The 27666-nt window shown below is 36.2% G+C and overlaps 1 protein-coding gene across 1 annotated transcript in view; it reads left to right on the forward strand.

Annotated features, from left to right (window-relative positions):
• COL24A1 (collagen type XXIV alpha 1 chain) overlaps window positions 1-27666 on the forward strand; it is a 423812-nt gene that overhangs the window by 151872 nt on the left and 244274 nt on the right. Inside the window, exon 20 of the mRNA XM_024119550.3 lies at window positions 23682-23735. Coding sequence (XP_023975318.1) covers window positions 23682-23735 — 54 coding nt within the window. The remainder of the gene's footprint in view (window positions 1-23681; window positions 23736-27666) is intronic.

Consider the following 27666-nt stretch of genomic DNA (forward strand, 5'->3'; position numbering starts at 1 on the left):
CAGGCCGGGGGGAGGGAGGGGCACGGATGCGAGGCGAGCTTGCGGCGGCAGAGGCCGGCGTGACGCTGCACCGGCCCGAGGCGCGCCACGCGTTCTCCCGGGGAAGCTGTCCCTGGATCCCGGGACCCCGGCAGTGGCGGGCTGCACAGGCTCCTGGGAGGGGCGGTGTGTAGAGTGACCTGTGCTCGCACACAGGCCTCTTGGTGGCGGCAGCAGCAACCCTAGCGTCCCACACCCGTCTCTGCTGTCCGCGCCGAAAGCCAAGGCTTGCGCCTGTTTCTGGAGCTCCTTTACGCAGTGCGCTTAATCCCCTCTCCTCTCGCACCAGGAGACAAAGAGGCAAGAAAAAGTCTCTTTTCTCTTCGGTAGCTCCGCGCCCGTTTCTGGAGCTCCTTTAAGCGTAGCGCTTAAACCCCTCTCCTCGCACACCAGGAAGCAAAGAGGGAAGAAAAGGTCTCTTGCCTCTTCCTCCCGGCTAGCCGTGGTGCACTAACCCCTTCAGGCTGTTTTCACTCTGCCAACTCCAGACCTTTCCCTGGGATCTGACTGAAGCCCGAGGGTCAGCTCCCAGCCCCCGCCCGCCCCGGCGGGTGAGCAGACAAGCCTCTCGGGCTGGTGAGTTCTGGTCGGCACCGATCCTCTGTGCGGAAATCTCTCCGCTTTGCCCTCCGCACCCTGTTGCTGCGCTCCCCTCCGTCACCCGCAGTCTCCGCCTGCGAATGGGCTTCTAGTGTGTGGAAACCTTTCCTCCTTCACGGCTCCCTCCAACTGGTGCAGGTCCCGTCCCTATTCTTTGTCTCTGTTTATTTTTTTTTTCTTTTGCCCTACCCAGGTACATGGGGAGTTTCTTGCCTTTTGGAAGGTCTGAGGTCTTCTGCCAGCGTTCGGTGGGTGTTCTGTAGGAGAAGTTCCACGTGTAGATGTATTTCTGATGTATCTGTGAGGAGGAAGGTGATCTCCGTGTCTTACTCTTCCGCCATCTTCTCTAGTCCCTAAGGTCTATTTCTTATTCCACAGCTGTCTTTTGGGGTTGGCTGATTTCTTTAGCAAATACCTGTTCTTACTTATTGTCTAATTTTAAAACGTATTGGATGTTGATAGTTCAAAAATCTAAAAAACTACATTGTATCTACTTTTAATAATAAAGAGGTAATAGGAGGTAAAATACAGCAATGTATTGATGTCATCATTCTTTTTTTTTTTTTTTTTTTTTTTTTTTTGTGGTATGCGGGCCTCCGTCTGTTGTGGCCTCTCCCGTTGCGGAGCACAGGCTCCGGACGCGCAGGCTCAGCGGCCATGGCTCACGGGCCCAGCCGCTCCGCGGCACGTGGGATCCTCCCAGACAGGGGCGCGAACCCGGTTCCCCTGTATCGGCAGGCGGACGCGCAACCGCTGCGCCACCAGGGAAGCCCCGATGTCATCATTCTTGGAAGAAGGAAATTGTTTTGAGTAATAAAAATGATTATTAATAGACAAAGTAGTAGTTAACAGATTAATATAAGTTTATCTCTTTTATGAGCCTACATTCATTTAATCATTTGTCATGAAAACCTTCCTGGAATGAATCATATTTACCTGTGTTCTCATACTGAGGATACAGAACCTAATTTATCTTTTATTATCTTTAAAGGTTAATTTTATGAACATGGATTATTCTGTTGTAATTTTAGTTACAGATGGTACGTGTCCTAGGAAGGACTGTGTCACCTCCTTGTTATCAGTATGGTTTTGGATCATTTTCTTCGTTTATATAAAGCCAGGTTAAAGGATGCATGGGCCATGTTTTTACTTATTACTTAATTTTCCAAAAATTTTTTTTCCTCTTTTGCCTTTGAGATTTTATGATTTGCAGTCATGATTCAAAACATTGCCTCATTGTCTTTGACTCCTGCAAGGTAGTAAGCCCTAACCTATGCCCATTCTTCCTCACCTATTTTAAATTTTTTGATGGGGCTAAAGATGTAACCTGTAATCTCTCAATAATTGGTGCCAGGTTGTTTTGGGAAATGGGGCCTAATCCAAAGATCATAACTTCTTCTTGATCATAAGAATATAATATGTAGGATATCATATATGAATCAACAGCTGTATTTAAATACTTCTTTACATTAGGCTTTTAATAGAATTGTATGTCTAAGAATTTAAAATAGCATATTTAACAGTATATGAAGCCTGAAAAGTTTCTACTTGCACAGTAGATGAATTTTCTGAGGTAAAGGATCTTATATGTTGTGCTGTATTTTGACTTTATCCTGTAGACAGTGATCAGAGATTTTTAATCAAAGGAATGAACTTATCAGACATGCATTTCAACATATAAGTGGTAGAAGGAGTAAAGATAAAAGAGAAGGAGAGAGGGAGAGATGACAGGACTATGGCTGCTTGGGAGTATAATGCAAGGCCAGGGGATTAATGATGAGCGCCTGTAATAATAGAGAGGAAAGGGTGGCTTCAAGAAATAATTCGGAAATATAATTCACAGCAGTTGCATCACTCAGTTCAGTTCATTCAGCTTGTGTGAGAGAGGAATAAAAGACAAATTTAATAATTTTTGCTTGAATAGTTGTGTAGAATGTAGATCATCATTCTAAAAATAGAGAATAAAAAAGAAGGAGGAGGATACTCAGGGTGGGTGGAGATAATGCTTTGGTTTTGATTTTGTTAGGGCTGAAGTGCCTATAGGACATACAGGAAATTAGTCTCATAAGTGTATAGAAAATTGTAGACCTGACACACAAAAGAGTGAACTAGAGATACATGTTTGTATAGTCATCCACATAAAGGTATTAGATGATGCAATTGTAATAAATGAAATAATTTAGGCTTTATAAAACAAGGTTTGAAAATACTACACCTGGACCCTCAACTCCAGAAGGCTATATTCTCTGTTTACAGTGCAATTAAGTTTTAAAATGACAGTATTAAGAGCAGTAAAATATACTTTGGTAACTTAAAAACATCATGAGAAGAAAAAAATCACAATGGAAATTAGAAAATATTTAGAATTAAGTAACAAATCACTATAAAATCTAGTGTTGTACCTAAAGCAGCACTTAGAGGGAAATTCACAGACATCGGTACATTTCTCTAAAAAGCAAGGAAGATCAAGAATAAATAAGTTATGCTTAGCACAAGTGTAGGGATTTGTTTTAAAAGGAAAAAGATGTTGAAAGAGGTCAAATAGAATAGAGTCTGTGTTCTCTGTAAGTAGGAGACTAAATCCCAAGAGTGGGAGAAAGGTGTGCATGCAGAAGGAGGGTGCTTGAAGAGTTCTGTGAGGACTAAGCAGGGAAGGGAACCAGGGACTAGTAACAATTTCTGACTTGCGTTAAAAACTCAGCTGAGACTGAAAAACCTTTTCCCCAAAATACAGCCACAAAGTTCAGTACAGTTCATTAGAACCAAATTGCAAACTTGAGTCTCAACTTTCTACTGGGCAAAACAATGAAACAGTGGTCAGTTATATGCTTTTCTTCTCCCTTGGATAAAAACATATCACTTGTACAAAAGAAGGGCAACAATTCATGGTATTGTGTGATTTCCATATTTGAGTATAGATTGCTATCATAATGTCAAAGTACAATCCAGTAAAAGTAATCCTATTAGAGGCCAACATGGTGGTCCTAGGTATATACTTCTGTGATAGCTTTTGCTAATTATTGGGTGATGAAAGGCCTAAGTTAATATCTGGAAAGTACAGTGCTTTTGGGATATCTTCTGAATGAGAATTTAGGAGTTAGCCTGAGTACCTTGAACAAATTACTTGGAGTTTTTTTATTGTGAATATTGTGATATATATGTTTAACTTTATCTTTTCCTAAATGGCTTATCAATTGTCCCAGAACCATTTGTTAAGCAATTTGTCTTTGCTTCAGTGATTTGAAGATGCCACCCCTATCATATAGTAAATTTCCATGGTTATTGGGTCTATGTCTGGACTTTGTTTTCTATTTCACTTGAATGGTTGTCTATTCCTGTGCAATTGTCACATTATTTTAATGATAGAAGCTTTATGGTATTTTCAACTTTATTGAGAAATAACTGAGAATAATCGACCAATATAATTGCATATATAAAAGTGTACAATTTAATGATTTAATATACATTGTGGAATTATTACTAAGATCAAGATAACACATCCATCACCTCACATAGTTAATTCTTTTAAATTTTTTAAAAAAATCTTATTGGGGTATAGTTGATTTACAATGTTCTGTTAGTTTCAAGTGTACAGCAAAGTGAATCAGTTATATATATATATATATATATATATATATATACACTGTTTTTCCCTGTGCTATACAGTAGGTCCTTATGAGTTATCTGTTTTACATATAGTAATGTGTATATGTCAATCCCAATCTCCCAGTTTATGCCTCCCCACTTTTCCCCCAGGTAACTATAAGATTGTTTTCTACACCTGTGACTCTATTTCTGTTTTGTAAATAAGTTCATTTGTACCATTTTTTCAGATTCCACATATAAGCGATATCATACGATATTTGTCCTTCTCTTACTGCCCTCAGTGTGACAGTCTCTAGGTCCATCCCTGTCACTGCAACTGGCATATTTTGTTCTTTTTAATGACTGAGTAATATTCCATTGTATATTTGTACCACATCTTTATCCATTCATCCGTATGTAGATGGACATTTAGGTTGCTTCCATGTCCTGGCTATCGTAAATAGTGCTGCAATGAACATTGGGGTGCATGTATGTTTTCGAATTACGGTTTTCTCCAGATATATGCCCAGAAGTGGGATTGCTGGATCATATGGTAGCTCTATTTTTAGTTTTTTAAGGAACCTCCATACTGTTCTCCATAGTGGTTGTATCAATTTACATTCCAGCCAACAGTGTAGAAGGGTTCCCTTTTCTCCACACCCTCTCCAGCATTTGTTGTTTACAGATTTTTTGATGATGGCCATTCTAACTGGTGTGAGATGATACCTCATTGTAGTTTTGATTTGCATTTCTCTAATAACTAGTTATATTGAGCATCTTTTCATGTGCTTTTTGGCCATCTGTATGTCTTCTTTGGAGAAATGTCTATTTAGATCTTCCATCCATTTTTTGATTGGGCTGGGGTTTTTTTGTTATTGAGCTGCATGGGCTGTTTGTGTATTTTGGAGATTAATTCCTTGTCAGTTGCTTCATGTGCAAATATTTTCTCCCATTCTGAGGGTTGTCTTTTTATTTTGTTTATGGTTTCCTTTGCTGTGCAATAAATTTTTTGTGGTGAGAATCGTTAAGATCTACTCTTAGCAACCTTCAAGTATATAATACATTTTTTTTTAACTTTAGTAATGATGCTGTACATTAGATCCTCAGAACTTACTCTTCTTATAATTGAACATTTGTATCCTTTGACCTCCATCACCCTATTTCCTCACCCCACAGCCCCTGGCAACCACCATTGTATTATCTGTTTCTGTAAAATTGACTTTTTTTAGATTCCACATATAAGTAATAACATACAATATTTGTCTTTCTCTGTCTGGCTTATTTCACTTAGCTTAATGCCCTCCAGATTCGTTCACATTGTTGCAAATGACAAGATTTCATTCTTTTTTATAGCTGAATAATATTTCAGTGTGTTTGTGTGTATTTATCACATTTGTGAGATATATATATGATATATATAGATATGATATAGTGATATTTACATTTTCTTTATACATTCATCTGTCGAAGAACATTTAAGTTGTTTCCATACCTTGGCTATTGTGAATAATGCTGCAATGAACATGGGGGTGCATATATCTTATAGAGTTAGTGTTTTCATTTTCTTTGGGTAAATACCAAGAAGTGGAATTTCTGGATCATATGGTAGTTCTATTTTTAATTTTGGGGAGAATCTTCTTACTGTTTTCCTTAGTGGCTGTACCAATTTATATTACTACCAACAGTGCACACAGGTGTTCTCTTTTCCACATTCCTGCCAACACTTGCTATTTCATGTCTTATTTTGGCGGTACGCAGGCCTCTCAGTGTTGTGGCCTCTCCCGTTGTGGAGCACAGGCTCCAGACGTGCAGACTCAGTGACCATGGCCCATGGGCCTAGCTGCTCCGTGGCATGTGGGATCTTCCCGGACCGGGGCATGAACCTGTGTCCCCTGCATCGGCAGGCAGACTCGCAACCACTGTGCCACCAGGGAAGCCCTGTTTTTTGTCTTTTTGATAATAGCTATTTTAACAGATATAAGGTGACATCTCATTGTGGTTTTGATTTGCATTTCCCTGATGATTAGGGATGCTGAGCATCTTTTCATGTACCTGTTGGCCATCTGTATGTCTTCTTTGGAAATATGTCTATTCAGATACTGCCCAGTTTTTAACCAGATTTTATGTTTTTGATGTTGAGTTGTATGAGTTCTTTATATATTTTGGATATTAACCCTTTATTAGATATATGGTTTGCAAATATTTTATTAGGTTTGACTTACATTTATGAATTAATTTAGGGAGCAGTGACATTTTTATGATATTGAGTCATCCTCTTAAAGAACAATGGATGTCTTTCATTTGTTCAAGTCTGCTTTTGTGTTTTTCAGGAATGTTTTAAAGTTTTCCTCATATAGGTTTTTGTACATGTCTCATTAAATTTGTTCCTAACTATTTTTTTGTTGCTATTATAAATGGGATTTTTCTATACCATTGTATTCTCTAACAGGTTTCTGTATGTATATGAAGATTATTGATTTCTGAACATTAATTTTACATCCTGCTTTAATGGTTTACTGTCTTTTTTTTACCATTGATTTTTTTTTTTACCATTTTTATTTTTACCATTGATTTTCTAAAGTTTTCTAGATGTACTCTCATGTAATTTTCAAACTTTTTTTGTCAGTTCCCATACCTCTAATTTAGTTCTCTTGTCTAGTGGCAAGTAATACCTCTAGTACAATGCTGAAGAGTTGGAAGTAGTGTGCATCCTTGTCTTGTTCCTCATTTAAGTGGAAATGCTATAATGATTTCTCATGAAGTAAATGCTAAATTAAAATTAAAATATACACATATTTTATCATGTTAAGAAATATCATCAATTCCTGTTTCCTGAGTGTTTTTTAAATCAGGAATTATTTTTATAGTTTGTCAAATATATAGAGAGAGTCAGTTATTTGCTATATTTTCAACATGTATAGAGATAATTATATATGTCTTTTTAGATATATTTATTGGTATATTATAGTAATGGATTTTCTATTAACTATTTTGTATATAATAACTATTTCTATATAATTTCTGTACATTGACTATTTCTATATGACTTTTCTATTGCATTCTTGAAAAAATTCTACTTTATCATGGCACATTATTTTCCTAATATAATACTAATTATACTAATATTCATTAGTACTTCTGCATCAATATTTCTAAGTGATACTGGCCTGTAATATTCTTTCTTTTTTTGGTACTTCATCAGGTTTAGATATCAGTGTTATATTTATTTCATCAAAATAAATAGAAAGTCTTCTTAGTTTTTAGTGCTCTGGAATAATTTATGGAATACTGGGATTATCTTACCTGTGAGGCTTTGGTGGAATTTTCCTGTGAAACCATCTGGAATTGATGCTTTTTTGTGGAGTAGTTGCTTGGTACCTTTCTGTGTTGCTTCTGTGAAAATTAGCCTGCTTAGAATTAAGCTTTTTATCTCTAAAGGGGTTAGGTTTGTTACATTTTTATTTTCTTAGGAAATTAGCTGTTTCACCTAGGTTTTAAAATTTACTTTCATATAAATCTGCAAAATAATCTCATGATTTTTAAACTTTGTTTTAAGAATTCTCTCTCGTGTGCTATTTAAAATTTGTTAAATTTTTTATATTTGTGTTTTCTCTTTTTTTCTCTTGATTAGGCTCGATTCAATTGGTCTAGTATGTTAATTTTTTCCTCAAAAAAACCCTGAAATTTTTATTTATTGTCTTCTCTTTTTCTTTTCTTTACATAATTAGTTTCTCTTTGTATCTCCATTATTTTCTTGAGATTCTTTTGGTTTATGTTGTTCTTTTTCTTTTTGAGTTGGGAAGTTAATTTATTTTTATTCTTTTATTTTTATTCCTAAAACTATTAAGGGCCATGCCTTTCCCTCTGATCATTGCTTTAAATGTATCCCATGTATTCTGGTATTGAGTATTTTTATTACCATTATTTTTTAGGTATTTTGTAATTTCAGCTTGTATCTCCCTCTTAACCCAAGAGTTATTTAAGAAGGTGTTTTAAAATTTCCAAGTGGGAGAGCCTGTTGATTTTGATTTTGTTAATAATTCCTGGTTTCATTACACTGTTATCATAAACTGTTGTTCTGTTTTATGGAACTTAGCAGTCTGATTTTTTCTTTGTGACCTAATATATGATCCCTTTTTGTGACTGTTCAATATGAACTTGACAAAAAGGTATATTTTTATTTTCAGATGTGAAGTTCAGTATATAGTGACTTGCTCTTCCTTATTGATTATGTTCTTTAATTTTTTGCTGTATCTTCACTTATTTTTGGTCTGATTGATCTGTCTGTTTTAATGGGATGGACTGTGGCTGTTGTCTACCCAGCTGCTTTGGGGCCACAAATGGTACTTATTTCTCCCTCCTTCACTTTCCATTTTAAATTCCGCTCACCCTCAGCTGCCTCCTCAGTAGGTCTTGGTGACTTATCTGGTAGTGTAACCTAAACCTTCATGACTGTAGGGCAGTTCCAAGATGTGTTGATTGTATCACCTGTGTTTCATGTGTATTCCTTCCTGCCTTTTTTGTATAAAGCAGTCTTTCTTCCTTTTGTTTTTCAGAGTTATTTAACCATGCCAGTTTGGTGACTCCTCTTTTTGTTTGCTCATATTTTGTCATAAAAAGTCTAAAGTGTCCTGGTAGCAGCTGTAACTTTTAGTTTGTTAGGACCTTTGATGTGCCTCCTGTCAAGAGAGAGCCCCTTTGGGTATCAGGATCTCCAACCCTGAAGAGTCCAAGGTTGTGGAGACAGAACACACAAAATGTACTGTGTAATTGGAAGTGATGGCAGATAGGACCACACCTGCTTCTACTTCTTGGTTTGGGACTCATATATCCTTCCTATTAGGGACAAAGCATCATATGGAGGTCTCTGATTTAATAAATACACTGTATCCCAAAGGGTGGTACTCCATCCTTTCATATTGTTTCCTCTGAGCTGGTTCTTCAGTTATAACTTTAGAAGGCAGTTCCAGTGTTCTGTGAGACTGGCTACCTCTAGATGGTGCAAGGTGGATTAAGACCAGTGGATCATGTCATGGGCTCACTCTTATACCTCCTTCAATGTAGGGATACTATGCTTTATGAGGTTCCATGCTTGTGGATCAGGCATTCTGTAATTCTCTAGATAGTGGTGCTAGTTAAACCTCTAAAGAGAGGAAAGGCACACTTTTAACTAAAATATGTATCTAACTCTGTAAAAATGAACTGCTGATACTGCCAGATTGAAAGGGGCCCACATGAATGTAAATTTTTAAAATCTCTCTTTTAAAACAAATTAAAAGGATGCATTTGCCAAATCAGTGACTACACACCATGTAAGGGAAGGCCTTAGTCATCTGCTTTGGTGATAATACTACATCTGACACAGCAGCTGCATTTGGGGCTGTGGTAGTCTACAGTTATCTCCAGAATAAAACTGATTTCTGTAGGGGCCAGTTGGACAAATTAAACAGTGCTGTGATAGAGACCACCACCCATACATATTTTAGATCTTAAATGGTGGCACTAATCTCTGATACTCTCTCCACACACAATGTGATTGGCCATCATGTAGTTGTGAGTGATTGGCTGATCCTTAGAACCAAAGCTCCACCTAACGATAGGAGTATCCCTGCCTTTTTGGCTCCTTTTTAGAAAATCCAGTTCTAATTATTCATTTTCAGGAGGTCTTTTAGAGATACCTATTTTATATGAATCACCAAAAACACAAAACGATGGTGAGTGAGATTAAGTCCTGACTTTAAGGAGCTTATATTCAAGAAATTAATGCTAAATTCAGACTATGTCAAAGCCTCCACTGTCTGTCTTTCTCCCAGACATCAAGATTAATTAGGTTTGATAAAATAAAAAATAAAAAATCAGGTCATTCTTTAATAATCTAGAATCAGTGTAGTTCTCAGAGAAAATTATAAAACAGCCAAAGAATTTCTTTCCTGAGGTCTCTGGTCTCTCCTTTCTATATTCTCTCCCTGTTGGGTATGAGTTCTTGTCTATTTCAAACAACCAGTGTCTCTTTTTCTTTCCATAATTTACCCTTCTTATCAAAACCTGTTTTTAGAGAAAGACCTGATAAATATATTTCGCTCCCATCAGTACCTGGTTAACAGCTAACTGCAATATAATTCCCTCTCAAGGATATTTACATTTCAACACTAAACAGAAACCTGAAAGTTATGCAGTGAGTCTTGAGTGTCATTTAGTGGGCAGGGAAAAATTTGTGGTTGATTAGAAACTTTGATACTTCTCAAATTAATCATATCATACAAGTAGTCACCTACACTACCAATAAGACAGGACAAGACTGGCCAATATTTCTTGCTAGTGCTTTCTAGTTTGGAAATTCAAATCTTCATAAGAGTTAGTAAAAGCAAAGCACTCTCAAGTTTTTGTTGTAAATGCCAAGTTGTTTGCCATTGGCATTGAAGAGAATTGTTCATCATTAAAGACCATCTGAACAAATGTCACTTCAAAGTTGTTTTCTTGCTTATTCTAGGTGAATTATTAAATTGCTGTAACAAAGAAGTAAATATACCTGTGCATTTAGCTCTTCACAGAACTGTAAATATTAGAGGTGTCTCGTGGTAAAACATTATGTACTTTAAAACATAAGATTAAAAATTTTTCCATAATCTTTCTTTGTTTTTAAGAAAAACATATGGAGAATGCTGTACAGGACTCTTTTCTATTTCTTTAAGCATAGTAGTATCAATTTTAGCACCAACCCCATGCTTCCTCCCAGTTCTGGCAGCAAACCACCTTCAAATGTGGTAGCAGGATAGTTAGAATGTTTGTTGATTCAGCCCTTAACCTCCCTGGGCTACAGAGATTGCCAAATAGTGGAATTTTGGATGATGTTCTTGGTAAATGGGGCCAGTTGTTTACTGTAAAAATGAGCTGAGACCACTAATCACAGAGATACCAGAAGTGGCCAAGCAGTGGGTCCTCTTTTTCCACCATGGTGGTCTTCATTAGAGACAAAGACCAAAGTTTATTTGGAGAGTCTGCTCATAAGTGAAGGCGTGCTTCTAAATGTCCATTTTAGCACTTAAGTGAACTTAAGTGGAATGAGGCTAACTGTGGCCAGCTACGTTAGTTGAGTAGATCTTGGTGCTAATGGATTCCCTTCACTTAAACCAGTTACATCTTTGGTATCTTTTATCAAGTGAGTTTGGTTGAGTAATTTGGTGTTTTTAGTTGTTACTCAAAAAGTAGTGCTGAAAGAAAACATGTGATTAAATCAGTCAATAAAAAATTGTTTCTTGAGTTCCTACAGTGTGCAAGGCTGTGCCTAGTGAACACTGTGGGATATATACAAAAAGAATGTGTTAACCATAATTGGGGGAAATTTACAGCCTGCTTGAGAAAGACAAGATATATACATATACTGTTAATAATGGTAATGGCATCATGTGAGAATTAAATAAATAGTTATTATAGTTCAGTGTTAGTACAGAGAATTAACATAAGATAGAAGGATTAGGGAAGGGGTCTTGGAAAAGATGGATCTTGAATTAGATTGTTGATGAATAAAGGGCAGGAAAAGGGGACAGCAATCCAAGCAGGGTAAATCACATGAGCAGAGCTAGACATCTAGGTAATATGCTTGGTGGATTTACAGACAGTGAATAAAACTAGCTAGCTGATGCAGATTTCTTGTGTTGGTTTAGAGTAACAGATAAGGTTATAAAAGTAGATTCATGCCAAATTGCATAAGGCCATTGATTCTAAGCTATATCAGAGGCACAGTATTCAGTAGCTAGGTAGTCAGGCCTAATACCACAGTCGTATTGTGGAAAAAAATATGGAATCTTCCCCTTCATCTCCCAAGTAAACCAGCCAAAGTTTTATTGATTTGCCTGGTTTCTGTCCATAACAGTCACAAATTTCTATCCTTTCAGACTCAGTATAAGTGGCAGTCTCTATAACTGTTATCTGAAAGGGGATGGAATCTTCTGCCAACCTAGGATGAATCTTAGTACTATTAGTTACTGTTAATAATAGTACTTAGTACTTTTGTTACAATGAGGTAGAGCTGAGGCTGCTCACCAGTTTGAGGAGGAAATCTTTCCATCCAGAAGAGAGTTAGCAATGACTAGGGCAACTGTCTTTGAAGATGCTTCCTGTTCCCAGTACTTGGTCTACAGCCATCTTTCCCAGTTCCTCCTTTTAGCAGGCAATAAAGTGGGGGACGATTTATTGCCTGGTTGACTGCACAATTTGGTCAAATTCACTGCCAATTCCCATTAACTCTCCTCATATCCTGTTATCATCTGGTGAAGCCCTCATACTTCCTCTTACAGAAAGCTATGTCTGCATCAGTATCCCATCCTCATGACCTGAACCATCAGGGACTGTGAAGGATCTGAGATTTTATCCTGTTTGCAAGCCAACAAGTTAGCCTGACAGTTTCAAAGATTCTGGTAGAAGACACAAGACTCCTGGGATAGAGACAAACGATAGTTTATTACTGTCAGCAATAGTAGTTTCTGGAGTATCAACATTTCTGCACTGACTCACTGAGCTTCAGTTTTCAGAGGGTGATATGAAGAGAGCTGGATGACCTTTGCTTATACAGTGGGTTGCATTTCATAAGAAGAACTTGGAGCTTAGGGAAGCTGAATCTTTTATAATGGACAGCTATAAAAAATAATGGGTTCCAGAAAAAGACATTATTATATGGACAGCAAGTGTTCCTGCCTTTTGCTATACGGGGGGACACTATCTCTATGTTTACTATACAAAATTCCCTGAAAAGAGACTGGTATGAGAAATAGTAAGTACCTCATTTGCATAATGTGCAGAAATTCAAGAGACCATGGAGAATTGTCTCCAGCAACATGTTAAGGTAAATGTTGGAGGTATAAAGATGAGTAAGATACATTCCTTTTCCTACATGAGCTCACATTATATTGGAATAAACACATCCATAATTATAATAAACAGCCATGTTAACAGAGTTCTGTAGGAATATAAATGAACAAGCTACTGATTTTGACTAAGAGGAACTATGAAAGGCTTCACAGATCATGATACATGTGAGTTGGTAACAAATTGTATGATGAAGGAACCTCAGGGGTGGAGGGAGTTAAGAAAGACTTCTGAGAAGCATGGTTGCTTGATCAAAGACGAAGACGTAGTAGGGACTTACCAAATGTAAGCAGAGGGCAAGGGCATTCCAGAACAGATATATGAGGAAGCTGGGTGTATTTAGAGAACTGAAGACAGTTCAGTGTTTTAGTCAAGTCTGTTTCCATTAAAAATGACAGAAACCTAACTCAGTTTTCAGCCAAAAAATCAGGACTGGCTAATGTAGTCAGGAAGTCCAGCAGTGCATGTGCCTAGGGATTTGGCTAGATACAGGAGCTGGACGAATATAATCAGATTACTCTCATCTTCTAGCCTTACTTATCTCTGTTGGCTTCATTCACAAACATTGTGGAACAGGTGGCTCTTGGCAACTCTAGGCTTATATTGCTCTAAGAGTTAGCAATCTTAGCAAAAAGAAAGCACTCTTCTTTCTGTATAGCTCCAGCAGAAATTCTAAGGTAGGCTCTAGCCAATCTGACTGGGATTACATGGTCATCTTTAAGTCAATCACAACAGCCATGAAACAGGAATACTGTAATTGGCAGGATTTGGATCACCTAGGGGTATAGGTGATCCTATACCCCTAAAAACTGGGATGGGGACCAGAAGCACATGCACTGCAAACTGGGGAAGAGAGTAGTTCCCCAAAGAGATGGTGAGCAGATAAAAAGAAATGCCCTCTACATTTCACATTTTTGGTGCCCAATATCTGTATATACCCTTCTTCCCACTTACACAGGTTTTAAAATGCCTTTGGTAACATAGTGCGTATGGCTACCCACACAGCTGAAAATACACTCTCCCTTCTCCAAAGAAAGATAACCCAATGTATTGCTTACAGCTCCAAGGCCAGGTTCTTTGGGTAAGGTGCATTCTCAGTGAGGCCCAGATACAGGTCTACATCTCAACTAATCAGTATCTGATTTTAGAAAGAAAACAAGGTAGCCACACTATTCATTCCATTTGGAAAACGAGAGAATGAGAAACAACATAGAGTGGCCCAGGCCCATAGTTGTGTATTTAAACCAAATGTAGGCGATTGATACATGACAGTTCCTCATAACAATATAAATCAGCTTTTTAAATCACCCAACTTCCCACTCCCTGCCACAAACTTACACACACCGAAATGAGGAGAATCTGAGGTAAAGAGTCTCTGGAATATATCATATATTCTATGAAACCAGGGAATATCTTCATTCTCTAGTATATGTTCAGTACCAAGAACAATGCCTGACACATGGTAACTACGTGTTGAAGGAAAGACTAGATATTCTTAAAGATGCTCATAAGAATTCTAGATGAGTCACGTATATAGACAATGAGTACCTAAAATGATATTTATCTAAAGGTAAGTATCAAATCACAGTCATGTGTATCTAAAATGATATTTATCTAAAGGTAAGTATCAAATCACAGTCATGTTATTATCTCCAAAACATTTTGAAATATGAGTTTCACTGATTTTTATCTGGGGAGAAATTTTCTAAGGTTCTTTACCTGGTTGCAAGCTATTGTCTACCAAAAAGCAAGTGGTTATCTAAAACATCCAATACCAATTACCTTTTTGCTTTACAGTTTTATTGAAGTATAATTTACATATAACAAAACTGCCTATATTTAAATTGTACAATTTGATAATTTCAGACATATGTTTAACTTGTGAAACAATCACTGAAATCAAAATAGTGAACTCATCCATCAAACCCCAGCATTTCTTTGTTTACCTTTGTAACCTTTCCTTTCTGTCCTTCATGTTCCTCCCTTCCTCAGTCTACTACTGACCTGCTTTTTGTCACTATAGGCTATCCAAACTTAAGTATCAAATAATGGTCAAAATAAATTATTTTAAAATTATAAGTTTAGTAATAGTTTTCTGTAGATTTCAGTAGAATGAAAGTAGGCTTTGCAATTGACTTTGTAGGTTTTTTTGAGTGACTTCAAATATACGGTGAATACTATTTAAGCAAAGTTTTATTTAGAAGAGAGAGTATGCTATGTCATAAAGGATTTTATTGTCTTTTTGGATTTTCTCTGAGTTTTTAGAATGTTACATATAAACGGAATTTAGAGTTCAGCTGTGCTGTATTTACTGCTTAAATATATAGAATTACAAAAGGGAAAATACATAAATAGCAATAATCATTTGCAAAGATTTTTAACAGTATCATAATGAAAAAAATATGGTTTTGATGGCTTTTTAGACCTAAAACAGCAAAAGAGAATGAAAGTGAGCCAGATACTTAGATGAATTCTTTATTCTGCATTTATTTTTCCAGAAGCTCATATTTTCTATTTTTGGTTTTTTTAGAAGACAGAACAGTTCCTTAATTTGCAGTTGCACACTACCCTGTGCTAAAGTTTAGTTTCTATAGTTTACTGGGAAAGTGAATTTATTATTTTTGTCCTTTCAAATTTTTTTTGGCATTAACTTTTGGATAGATTATTCTCACTCAGAAAAGGTCATTTAAATCTTCTTTTATTACTTTCCTACTTGGACTCAGTATATTCCCGACATGGCATGTACTTCCACAAATGCTAAAGAACAAAATCTTATGATTGTTTTTTGGATCCATGTCTCAAACTAAATTCTCTCCTTACAGAACCTCTCTCCCTCTGGATGCATTCATTCTTGTTTGCATATGAAAAATTTCAATCCTATCTATAGAAGCTGTACTAGTTGGTTATTTTTTGTTGGGGTGGAGTTGTTTGCTTTTTCAGACAAAGGGTAACTTTTGAAATTGCATAATTGAAAATATAATTATTCAAATAGATTTTTTTAAAATTTGTTCATAAATTCAGGCCATCAAATGTTTGTTGAATGTACTTTGAATGTACTGTATGCCCAGCACCAGACAAGGCTTTGCATAACTTTGCCCTTTAGGAATTCATAATTTTTATGTTGCCCTATCTTAAATGGTTTCTTAATTTTATCTTTTCTCAATATGACTATTTTTCAAAGGAATATATTCATCTCTACTTTGTTCAGACTTATAAACTACTCAGAAGATAAATATAAGCCAAACCATATTGTGTTCTTGTGTATTTAATGCACAGTGTATATAAAAATCAGTGAAAAAACTTGAAATTTTTCATGATAGTTAAATGACCTAAATGTCACTCTTATCTATAATAACAGAGTATTTAAAGCTATATTATAAAATATCAGAAAAACTTAAATTTCCCCAAATATGTACTTTATTTTTAACCTATTATAATTGAACGTGCTATTACCTCCAAAATAATACAAATTCTGAACTTCACTGATTTCATCTGGGGCCCAGTTCAATGAATAAATTCTACTTTCTCTCTAATGGTCTTCAAATCATTACAAACTGTTGCCTACCAAAAAACAAATGATTATCTAAAACACCCAATACCAATTAACTTATTTTTGTATAGTTTTGTACAGGTATCATTGAGGTATATTATAATAAGCTGTATATTTTAAATTGTATAATTTCATAATTTTTCATGTACATATAACCTGTGAAACCATCACCAAGATCAAGATATAAAAGGTATTTGTCAAACTCAACACTTGTTCATTTTTTGTAATCCCTCATTTTGTTTTTCTGTCTCCACCCTTCCCAGGTTACCACCAATCTGCTTTTTGTCACTTTAGATTAATTTGCATTTTTCTAAAGTTTTACGTAAATGAACTCATATAGTATATAATCTTTTTTGGTCTGGCTTCTTTTACTTAGCATAATGCATTTGAGATTCATCCAGGTTGCCGCATCCAGGTTGTTTCATCTTACCAATATACCATAATTAGTTTATTCATTGGATTTATTTATTTGTGGATTATTTATCAGTTTACCATTTTTAACTATTTTTTTAACTGGAAGGACTATATATTTCAAAATAAAACAGACTTACCACTCCTATTAAAGAAGTACTAATGTGCTCAATGTATACCATAGAGCATCACATATTTATTCTGTTAGGAGCCTGTAGCTTCCAGACTTCTGACAGCTGCCAGAATAAGAATGACAATATTTTAGTTTTATGATTTCTTAGGAAACTAATGGAATCTGCTAGTGCTTTGGTTCCCAGGTTTTGCTTTAAAAATGCACGTGAACTAGACTGAGCCTTTAGTGATTAGAGAATAATAAAACGTTTTTACTGGAAAGGATACTGAATCACTCTTCTCAGTGCAGTAAACAAATGTTAGCAGTCCAAAAATAGAAGATACATTTTTACTTATTATTTTTAAAGCTACTTGAGTTTCCTGCTTCTTGATAAAAATTGGTGATAAAACTATTTCTATTAAGAAGGCACCACATGCAAGATACAAAAAATATCAGTTGTTTCTATACACTAATAATGAACTATCAGAAAGAGAACTTAAGAAAACAACCCCATTTATAATTGTATTAAAAAAAAACCCTAGGAATAAATTTAACCAAGGGGGTGAAAAACCTGTATGTTGAGAACTGTAAGACATTGATGAAAGAAACTGAAGGAGACACAAATGAATGGAAAGATATTCCATGTTCGTGGATTGGAAGAATTAATATTGTTAAAATGTCCATACTACCCAAAGCAATCTACAGATTCAGTGCAATCCCTACCACAACTCCAATGGCATTTTTCACAAAAATGGAACAAACGATCCTAAAATTCATATGGAACCACAAATGACCCCAAATAGCCAAAGCAACCTTGAGAAAGAACAACATAGCTGGAGGCATCGCACTTCCTAGTTTCAAACTATATTACAAAGCCATAGTAATCAAAACAGTATGATATTGCCATAAAAACAGACACATAGATTACTGGAACAGAAGAGAGAGGAAAAAATGACCAGAAATAAACCCATCCACATGTGGTCAGTTGATCTATGATAGAGGAGCCAAGAATATACAGTGATGGAAAGGTCAGTCTCTTCAGTAATGGTTTGGGAATATTGGACAGCCACATGCAAAAAAATGAAACTTGACCCCCTATCTTACACTATACACAAAAAATAACTCAAAATGGATTAAAAACTTGAACGTAATACCTGAAACCATAAAACTCATAGAAAACAACATAGGCAGAAAGCTCCTTGACATCGGTCTTGGTGATGATTTTTTTTTGATTTGACACCAAAAACACAGGCAACAAAAGCTAAAATAAACAAGTAGGACTACATCAAACTAAAAAGGTTCTACATAGCAAAGGAAACCATCAACAAAGTGAAAAAGCAGACTATCAAATGGGAGAAAATATTTGCAAATTACATATCTGATAAGGGGTTAATATACAGAATATATAAAGAACTCATACAACTTAATAGCAAAAAACAATCTAAGTATTATTCAGCCTTAAAGAAAGGAAATCCTACCATTTGTAATAACCTGGATGCACCATGAAGGCATTATGCTAAGTGAAATAAGTCAGACAGAGAAAGACAAATGCTACATGATCTTACTTTTATGTAGAATCTAAACGAAAACAAACAAAAAAACCTCATAGATACAGAGAACAGATTGGTGGTTGCAGGAGGCAGGGGTCAGGTGGGGAAGGTGGGTGAAGTGGGTAAAAGGGGTCAAAGGTGCAGACTTCCAGTTACAAATAATTCATGGGGAGGTAATGCACAGCATGGTGACATAGTTAATAACACTGTATTGTACATTTGAAAGTTTCTAAGAGAGCAGATCTTAAAAGTTATCATCACACACAAAATTACAACTAAGCATGGTGATGGATGTTAACTAGATTTATTGTGGTGATCATTTCTTTCTCTCTATATATATACAGGTGTTTTACACCTGAAACTAATATGTTTTATTTCAATTATATCTCAGTTTTTAAAACAAGCACCGCAAGTCAGACTGCTCATCCTTTTCTTCACTAAGGTGTTGTATTTTCAATTGTGATGTGACAACTTAGATAGTGAAGCACATTGTGGGAGAAACCATTTTGACTTTTCAGTGTTTACTAAAGTATTTCAGATAAAGTATTTCAGAGGGAAAAAAATAAAGCATTTTATCAGATTTTTGTTTTTAATTTTTTTTCTGTATAGTTTCATGCCAATGTAGTTTTCTAATGAAAGTTATAGACTCTGAATGGTGTATTTTTAAATCTTTCAATCTCTGAGCTCTCTGAAATTTTGCTACTTGGCAAGGATGGCCACGTCCTGTCATTTGATTTACATTTTCAACAATGAATTAGAGAGTTAAAAAAAACTTTATTTTATAGACATAGGTTATCATTAAAATTCAGTTGACCCTGTTAACTCTGATTTTTATATTTTAAATTTATTATTTAAAAGGTAAGATCTTTACTTGGTGGTAACTCAGGTACGGAATTTTTTAAATAATAAAAATAGGGCTTCCCTGGTGGCACAGTGGTTGAGAGTCCGCCTGCCGATGCAGGGGACACAGGTTTGTGCCCCGGTCCGGGAAGATCCCACATGCCGTGGAGCGGCTAGGCACGTGGGCCGTGGCCACTGAGCCTGCGCTTCCGGAGCCTGTGCTCCACAACGGGAGAGGCCACAGCAGTGAGAGGCCCGCATACCGCAAAAAGAAAAAAAAATAAAAATATTCCCGTTAGCTATCTGTTTTATACATGGCAGTGCACATACGTCAATCCCAGTCTCCCAATTCATCCCACCCCCCACTGTCCACACGTCCGTTCTCTACATCTGGGTTTCTATTCCTGCCCTGCAAATAGGTTCATCTGTACCATTTTTCTAAATTCCACATATTTCTGTTAATATACGATATTTGTTTTTCTCTTTCTGACTTCACCCTTTATGACAGACTCAAGGTCCACTGCCATGTGTAAAACGGATAGCTAGTGGGAAACTGCTGTATAGCGCAGGGAGCTCAGCTTGGTGCTCTGTGGTGAGCTAGAGGGGTGGGATTGTGGGTAGGGGGTGGGAAGGAGGTCCAAGAGGGAGGGGATATATGTATACATGTAGCTGATGCACTTCGTTGTGAAGCAGAAACTAACACAACGTTGTAAAGCAACTATACCCCAATTTTAAAAAAACAGTTTAGGGCTTCCCTGGTGGCGCAGTGGTTGCGCGTCCGCCTGCCGATGCAGGGAAACCGGGTTCGCGCCCCGGTCTGGGAGGATCCCACATGCCGCGGAGCAGCTGGGCCGCTGGGCCTTCGCGTCCGGAGCCTGTGCTCCGCAATGGGAGAGGCGACAACAGTGAGAGGCGCACGTACCACAAAAAAAAAAAAAAAAATGTAGCCGTGAGAGGCCCACGTACCACAAAAAAAAAAAAAAAAAACAAAAAAAAAACAGTTTATTTAACAAAATATATTCTCTGGCCAAGTTTCAAAGGTATCCTATTTGAGGAGATTTTTTTCCTCCTTTTAATAACTATACTGATGTGCTTCTGAACTTTTAAATAAAGTTTTAATTTTAAAATATTCAATTTACATGGCTATAATATAAGAACAGATTTACTGACATCTTTTGTCTCTTATTCCCTGGCCTTTGGTACTTTTTGTCTTTTAAATATTCCTTTACTATAATTTTAATGATTAAGAAGGAGCAGATATTCAGGCATATATACTCAATAGTTCATGTTTATCCAGAAGTCACCTCATAATGTTTTTCTTACTGTTTATTGAAAATAAAGCACAGACACTAAAAACTATATAAAACAAATGTATATCACAAATCAGTTATAAGAAAAACACTCTTATAACTACCACACAGGTCAGGAATAGAACTGCCAGTTATCCCCAGAAACCTTTATGGATCCCAACCCAGCCACAAGCCTATCTCTCCTCCAAAAAGTAAACAATTCCTCTTTTTTCTTTTATGGTTTATCACTCGGGTGTACATCTTCTAAAACTGTAGCTTAGTCTTGTTTGTTTTACTCTTGTGTCTTTCAGTCTACAAGTTCTCCTTCCATTGCCTTTTCCCCACTTTATAATTTAATTGTTGAAGATCCCCAGCCATTTAACCTGTAGAGATTCCCACAGCCTGGATTTGCTGATTATAGTCTCATGGTGTAGTTAAGCATGTTTCTCCCTCCTCTGTATTTCCTGCAAATTGGTAGCCACATATAGAGGCCTAGCCAAGGTCAGTTTTGCTTGTTTGTTTTTGGCAAGACTATGGGTGATATTGTGTTCTTTCATCAGGAAGCACAAAATGTCTATCATCATTCTGTGATGTTAGTTAACAGTTGTGATTCCTCAACTCCCTACATACATTAGATCATTTAGGGGATTGCAAAATGGTGATGTTCTTTCATTTCTTTTTCATTTATTGGCTGGAATACATCCCCTAATCTACTATTTGGTTAGTTATGGTATGTATAGAAAAGGTGGAATAAATGCTTGATTCTTCACCTTTGTTTACCAGTTTTGGAAATAATGAGTTGGCTCTCTTTCATCCGCTAAATGTGAATAATTTTTTGTTGTTGTATCATTTTGAACTTCTGAATTTAATCATATTTGACCTGTTGCAATCCATTGCAATTTTTGTCCTTACTGAAGTTCATATTGTCCCATTTCTGGCTGGTGAGATCCTCTTCAAGCTCTCAGAGTTCTTTTAACATGACTCCAGGTTTGATACCTTTTACAGCTTGCTTTCTAGTATGACAGGGTGTTCCAGGCTCAGCTGGAGAATGGAGAGGAATTATGAATTTATCTATGAGGATGCTGTGAACCAGTGGTTGTAAACTGGTATTTAGGGGCCAAAAGTAGCCACCAGCCATGTTGTCCCTTTTTATTGTCAAAAGAAACAAACAAATCATTATTCAAGAACAAAAAAAATCAATTTTTTAAGCATTTACTATGTGCCAGGTGTTGTACTAGTTTCTGGGAATATGGTGGTTAATAAGAGTTAAAGCTGCCCTCAGGGAATTTACAATCCGATGAGGAAAACAATACAAGCCAAAACACTATCAAGTAAACTTGTAGGTCCCTAGGATGGTGTGAGTCTTAGAAGAGTCCTAACTCAGGGTATTGGAGGTCAAAGAAAGATTTGCAAGTAATATATTATTTAATCTCCTATTTACAACTTAAGTGTTCCAGGTGAAGAAAGATAAGGGAAAATTACTCAGGGCAGAGAAAGTATAGATGAACCTGATTTCCTTTAGTTAGAAAAGCCATCAGCATGTCTGTATTAAACATATTCTGTTCCAAAACTTCCAGAAATCTGATTCTGTGTCCAGTCTTTCTGTTACCACTGCCTTTTCTCTTGCCAGAAACGACCACAAGTAATATTTTTCTCTACAGAATCCAAGTTTTAAATTGGAGTCATTTCTGTCCTAATCCAGACTGGATAAGTTGGTATCACTTACTGTTGATTTTTTCTTTTTTTCCAAGATGAGTTTTCCAGAATCAACCTTGCTATTCCATCTTACTTGTTGGCATTTTAATTACTATAATATTTACCCCTCCAATGAACTTTTTCTAGCTGACATTCATACTTAATTGCAGCCTTCTTTTAAAGATATGATTCTTCTACTTGTCCTACTTTTTATTCCTTTGTCCATGTCAGAAGGAAACACTGAAACAGCTTATCTGTGACAAAATACAAGGAAAACTATAATTATTAGCTTATTATCAATATTGAAACTGATCATGATGAATTTCATTCTAATGTATTATTTCAGTAAGAATATCGATCTAACCATTTTGGAGCAACACTTGTTGGCCTTTTCTCAGCACAGATTTTTCTGACACTTTGGTCCATTTCTATTTCTTGAGAAAACTGTTTTAGACTGCTAAAGTATAATTTCCGAAAAGGTAAAATTATGATTTTCAGGCAAATATGAAGTAAACATGGGTCAAAGATTTTATTCAATTTGTTAATTAATGATGGAACCAGTAAGATGTTAATACAAATTCAAAGAACATTGAGCTAGTTATAGACAATTGAATATGGGAATGTTAGAATAAGATAGTTGAGTTTGATACAAAACTGATTAGTATCCTGTATGTTAAGCTATATAACCTTTGGGGTTATTGTTTTTTTCACCAAACAGAAGAATTAGCATATAGTTAGTTAGTAAACAGTGAGTCTAACAAAGTACATTCCGTTAATCCTTGGGTGGCTCTGTGTCCCATATGACACTGAAAAGACCTGTTACATATTTTTTTGCCTTTTTTTCAAGTTGTGAGTGATTTTGAGTAAGATTTCAAAAATCTCTTAGACTGGATTAGAGAATTTTCTTTGGGTCTGAGGACTGTTCATGAATAACTGATGAAGTAAGCTCTGTTTTAGTATACTTCGTAAGTTTTGTATTCCAATGTCAGACAACTGCCCAACGATTAATCTTTAATATTGAAGTTTTGAGGAGAATAAATCATTTTTATTGAACATCAAAGAAAGGCAAAGGGAATTTCTGTATGCTTAATAGATTTAAAGTAATTTGCTATGGAATAAACTCTGTATATTTTTATGTTCTCTAGGGTTTTCCTGGAGATATTGGGATTCCTGGACAAAATGGCCCTGAAGGATCAAAGGTAAAAAAAAAAAAAAAGAAAAAGAAAAACAGAAGAAGAAAAAAGTATCGTATCTATAGTTTTCTAATGTCAAATCTCAATGAATGGGTAAAAATATATTTTAGAAATAGCAGAACATTTCTGGATATTTTTGAGCTGACTCAGTGCATTTAAAAAACCTTGTACAGCTTGTTTTGAGATAATCAGGAAGTAGTTTGCGTGTCTGGTTGTTCTTTTGGTAACATTTGTTTAGTAGGAGTATGTTTATACAGCCTCTTGGGTTCAGGTCCTTGAAAATGATTTTCCTGGTTTGGTCTAGACTTAGATTAGGGTGACAGTATTTGCAAAGCACATAAATAACTGAAAAAACGATTTCTCATAAGAGGTGAAAAAAATTTAAAAACCCAAAAACCTATAGCCTACACTAAATGGATGAGAGTTTTCTGACCACTAAAACCCTTTAGGGCCTATTAAATATCCACTGATTAAAATAAAAGAAAGCCTATAGTGTTCTGGAATTTATACATAGCACAAACTACCTGCAGAAACCTAATCATTTCTAACTTCCTTTACTGTTGTTGTGTATGTATACTAGAAATTATCCATAGAAAACCTTTAAATACCAAGCTTTGCCAAGCAGGCTGACATAGAATGAGCATTGTAAACAAATAAAGTATTGTGAATAGACACAGAATGATGAAATAGCCTGAAGTTTGGAGAACTGGCAGGTTATGAAGTATAGCTGCTGTGGAAGGTTATTAGTGTGAGTAGAAAGGAAGTGTTAGGGGATGAAGCTGAAAAGGATATTAATATAGCTATATTTGTTAGTGTACTATAGTGTCAAGTACTACAGTGTTGTAGAAAATGTTTTACAGATATCTCATTTAATCTTCACAGCAGCTTTAAGAGGTAGATTTTATCCCCATTTTATAGATAGTTAAGTTATTCCCTGAGTCACATAACTATCAGGTGACTTAGTCAGGATTCTAACCCAGACATGATTTCAAAGTCTGAGCTCTTAACCACTTAGTTTGGGGATTAAATTGTGGGGAAGGTTTAAGACCATGTTGAAGAGTTTCTACTTCTACCATGGGCATCATGGAGTAATCAAAGATTTTTAAGTAATAAAGTGTCCTAGGTGATTTATGTTTTAAATTTATTTATTTATGGCTGTGTTGGGTCTTCGTTTCTGTGCGAGGGCTTTCTCTAGTTGTGGCAAGCAGGGGCCACTCTTCATCGCGGTGCGCGGGCCTTTCACTATCGCAGCCTCTCTTGTTGTGGAGCACAGGCTCCAGACGCACAGGCTCAGTAGTTGTGGCTCACGGGCCCAGTTGCTCCGCAGCATGAGGGATCTTCCCAGACCAGGGCTCGAACCTGCGTCCCCTGCATTGGCAGGCAGATTCTCAACCACTGCGCCACCAGGGAAGCCCTGATTTGTGTTTTAAAAAAGATACCTCTTATGTCAGCATGGAGGATGGTTTAGAAGGAGAAAAAATGAAGGCAAAGAGATGAGCTAGAAAAAGCTAGAAAAGAAGTTATAAAGATCTGAAGTGAAACAGAACATTCATTCAATCAACAAATATTTACTGGCTGCCTCTTAGGTGACAGCCATTGTGCTAGACCCTAGGGCTACAAAGATGAAAAGTCCTGCTCCCTACTTTCAAAAAACTTACAATCTAGAGAAATATATGCAGGAAATCCTTTATAATAAACATGTGAATAACATATAATATGTGATACTGTGTGTGTATAGGGTTAGGGGACTCAGATTACACTTTGTAGAGAAGGTAGCACTTGAGCTGACATGATGAATGAGTTGGAATTTGCAGACAGACAAGTAAGATATATGGCATTCAGGAACAGGAAACTTGTGAGAGGATGAAGGTGCAGTATTTGGAACACATTTGTACTAAAAGTTATTCATTCTTTATGTGAAATTCAAATCTAACTGGGCACCCTATGTGTTATCTGAAAACACTACTGGCCACCTAACAACTCTCCCTGTACATATTCAGCCGTATTTCCCCCTCCCTTTCTGTCTCCACAGAAAAGTTATTCCTCCCCCTCCCCAGTATTCAAGTTTCACATATGTTTTATATCAAACCCTCTCCTGACTCCTGAATGACCTCATGCCATCAATTATCACCTTTATCCTGATCTGTCCTTTGACTCAAAATTTCCTATCTTTGCCCTTGAAACCATTTTCACTGCCAATGTTTTAGTTTAGGCCCTATTTATTCTTCACCAGCATTAGTGTAATAGCCCTCTAATTGTTCTTCTTGCCACCATTCTGGCATTTCTTCAAATCTACATCCAAACTACTGATGTAATAATGTTGGTAAAGTATAGATTTCATCATGTCATTCTTGTACTTAAATTCTTCAGTATCTCCATAGCTTCCAGGTTAAGGATTATAATTCTTTACTTTTTACACAAGGTTCTTTATGACCTACTCTCTGTTCTCTAACTCTGTTGTCATCTAGTCACATCTCCCATTGCTCTTCCAAAAGCATTACTCCAGGTAGACTATTTAGAGTACCAAACCATGCCATACTTGTTCAAATCTCACAGCTTCCTGCATGCTGTTTTTTGTATCTGGATCTGTGCCCTACTTATCTAGCTAACACCTACACATCACATGCCACATTGTCCAGGAAGCTTTTCCTGTTCCTCTCAAATCTAATTGAGATGTCTCTTCTCTGTATTCCTAAAAAAATCCATTAAGCACTTATCTTCATATAACTGCTGATTTTCTTATCTCTTTATTAGACTATAAGCTTTTTGAGAAAGACACTAATTGGTTTTATACATATCACAATGACCATGATAATATCCATAGCACATAATAGGAACATAATAGATATTGGCTGAGTGGATGATTGATTGAATGACTATTTAAAAGCTAATTCAGAAATAGAAACAATACAACTTGGTATCTGATTAAATGAAGGTGATGGGAGAAAGAGAAGTCAAAGATAAAACTGGGACTTTGACTTGGGTTACTGATGTCATTGACTTAACTAAGGAACTCAGAAGGAGGAGCAGGTTTGGAAGATGGGGAAGACAAGAAATTTGATTCTGGGTATATTTAGCTTGCGGTATCTGGTTGACGTCAAGACAGAAATAATCAATATCTAGTAGTAAACCAAATCCCAAAGTAGAAATAGTAGCATGAACGGACATTGAGAGAGAGAGGTAGTATAGAGAACTGAGTTGAGAATTTCTTATATGTAATTTAGCCCCTTACCTGCTGTATACTTAGGAACTTGAACTTGATGCATATATAAACACATTCATTTTTCCATTTATTCAATAATTCATTCGTTTAACATTTATTGAGTTTCTTTTATGTTTTAAGCCAAGTACTAAATGTGGGATGATAAAGATTTCTGAACTATGGTCCCTCCCCTTGATGAGATTACAGTTCAGAGAGAGGTTGGAAAAAAAAATCACAAAGTATTGTAAGACGTGCTATATAAAAGAGTTGGTGAAGGGCTATGAGAGCCTAGATAATTGAGCAACAGATTCTGCCTTAGGAAATTGGGAATTACTTCAAGAGGAAGTGATAATTGAACTTAATTTTTTTTTCTTCTGTAGGGTTTCCTAACTTTAAAAAAATTTTATTGAAGTATAGCTAATATACAATATTGTATAAGTTACAGGTGTACAACACGGTGATTCACAATTTTCTAAAAATTTAAATTTTTAATTTTATATTGGAGTATAGATGATTAACAATGTTGTGTTAGTTTCAGGTGTACAGCAAAGTGATTCAGTTATACATATACATGTGTCTATTCTTTTTCAAATTCTTTTCCCATTTAGGTTGTTACAGAGTATTGATCAGCATTCCCTGTGCTATACAGTAGGTCCTTGTTGGTTATCTATTTTAAATATAGCAGTGTGTACATGTCAATGCCAAACTCCCAATCTATCCTTCCCCCCAACTTTT

Source organism: Physeter macrocephalus, chromosome 4, assembly GCF_002837175.3.
Source record: "Physeter macrocephalus isolate SW-GA chromosome 4, ASM283717v5, whole genome shotgun sequence".
NCBI lineage: Eukaryota > Metazoa > Chordata > Mammalia > Artiodactyla > Physeteridae > Physeter > Physeter macrocephalus.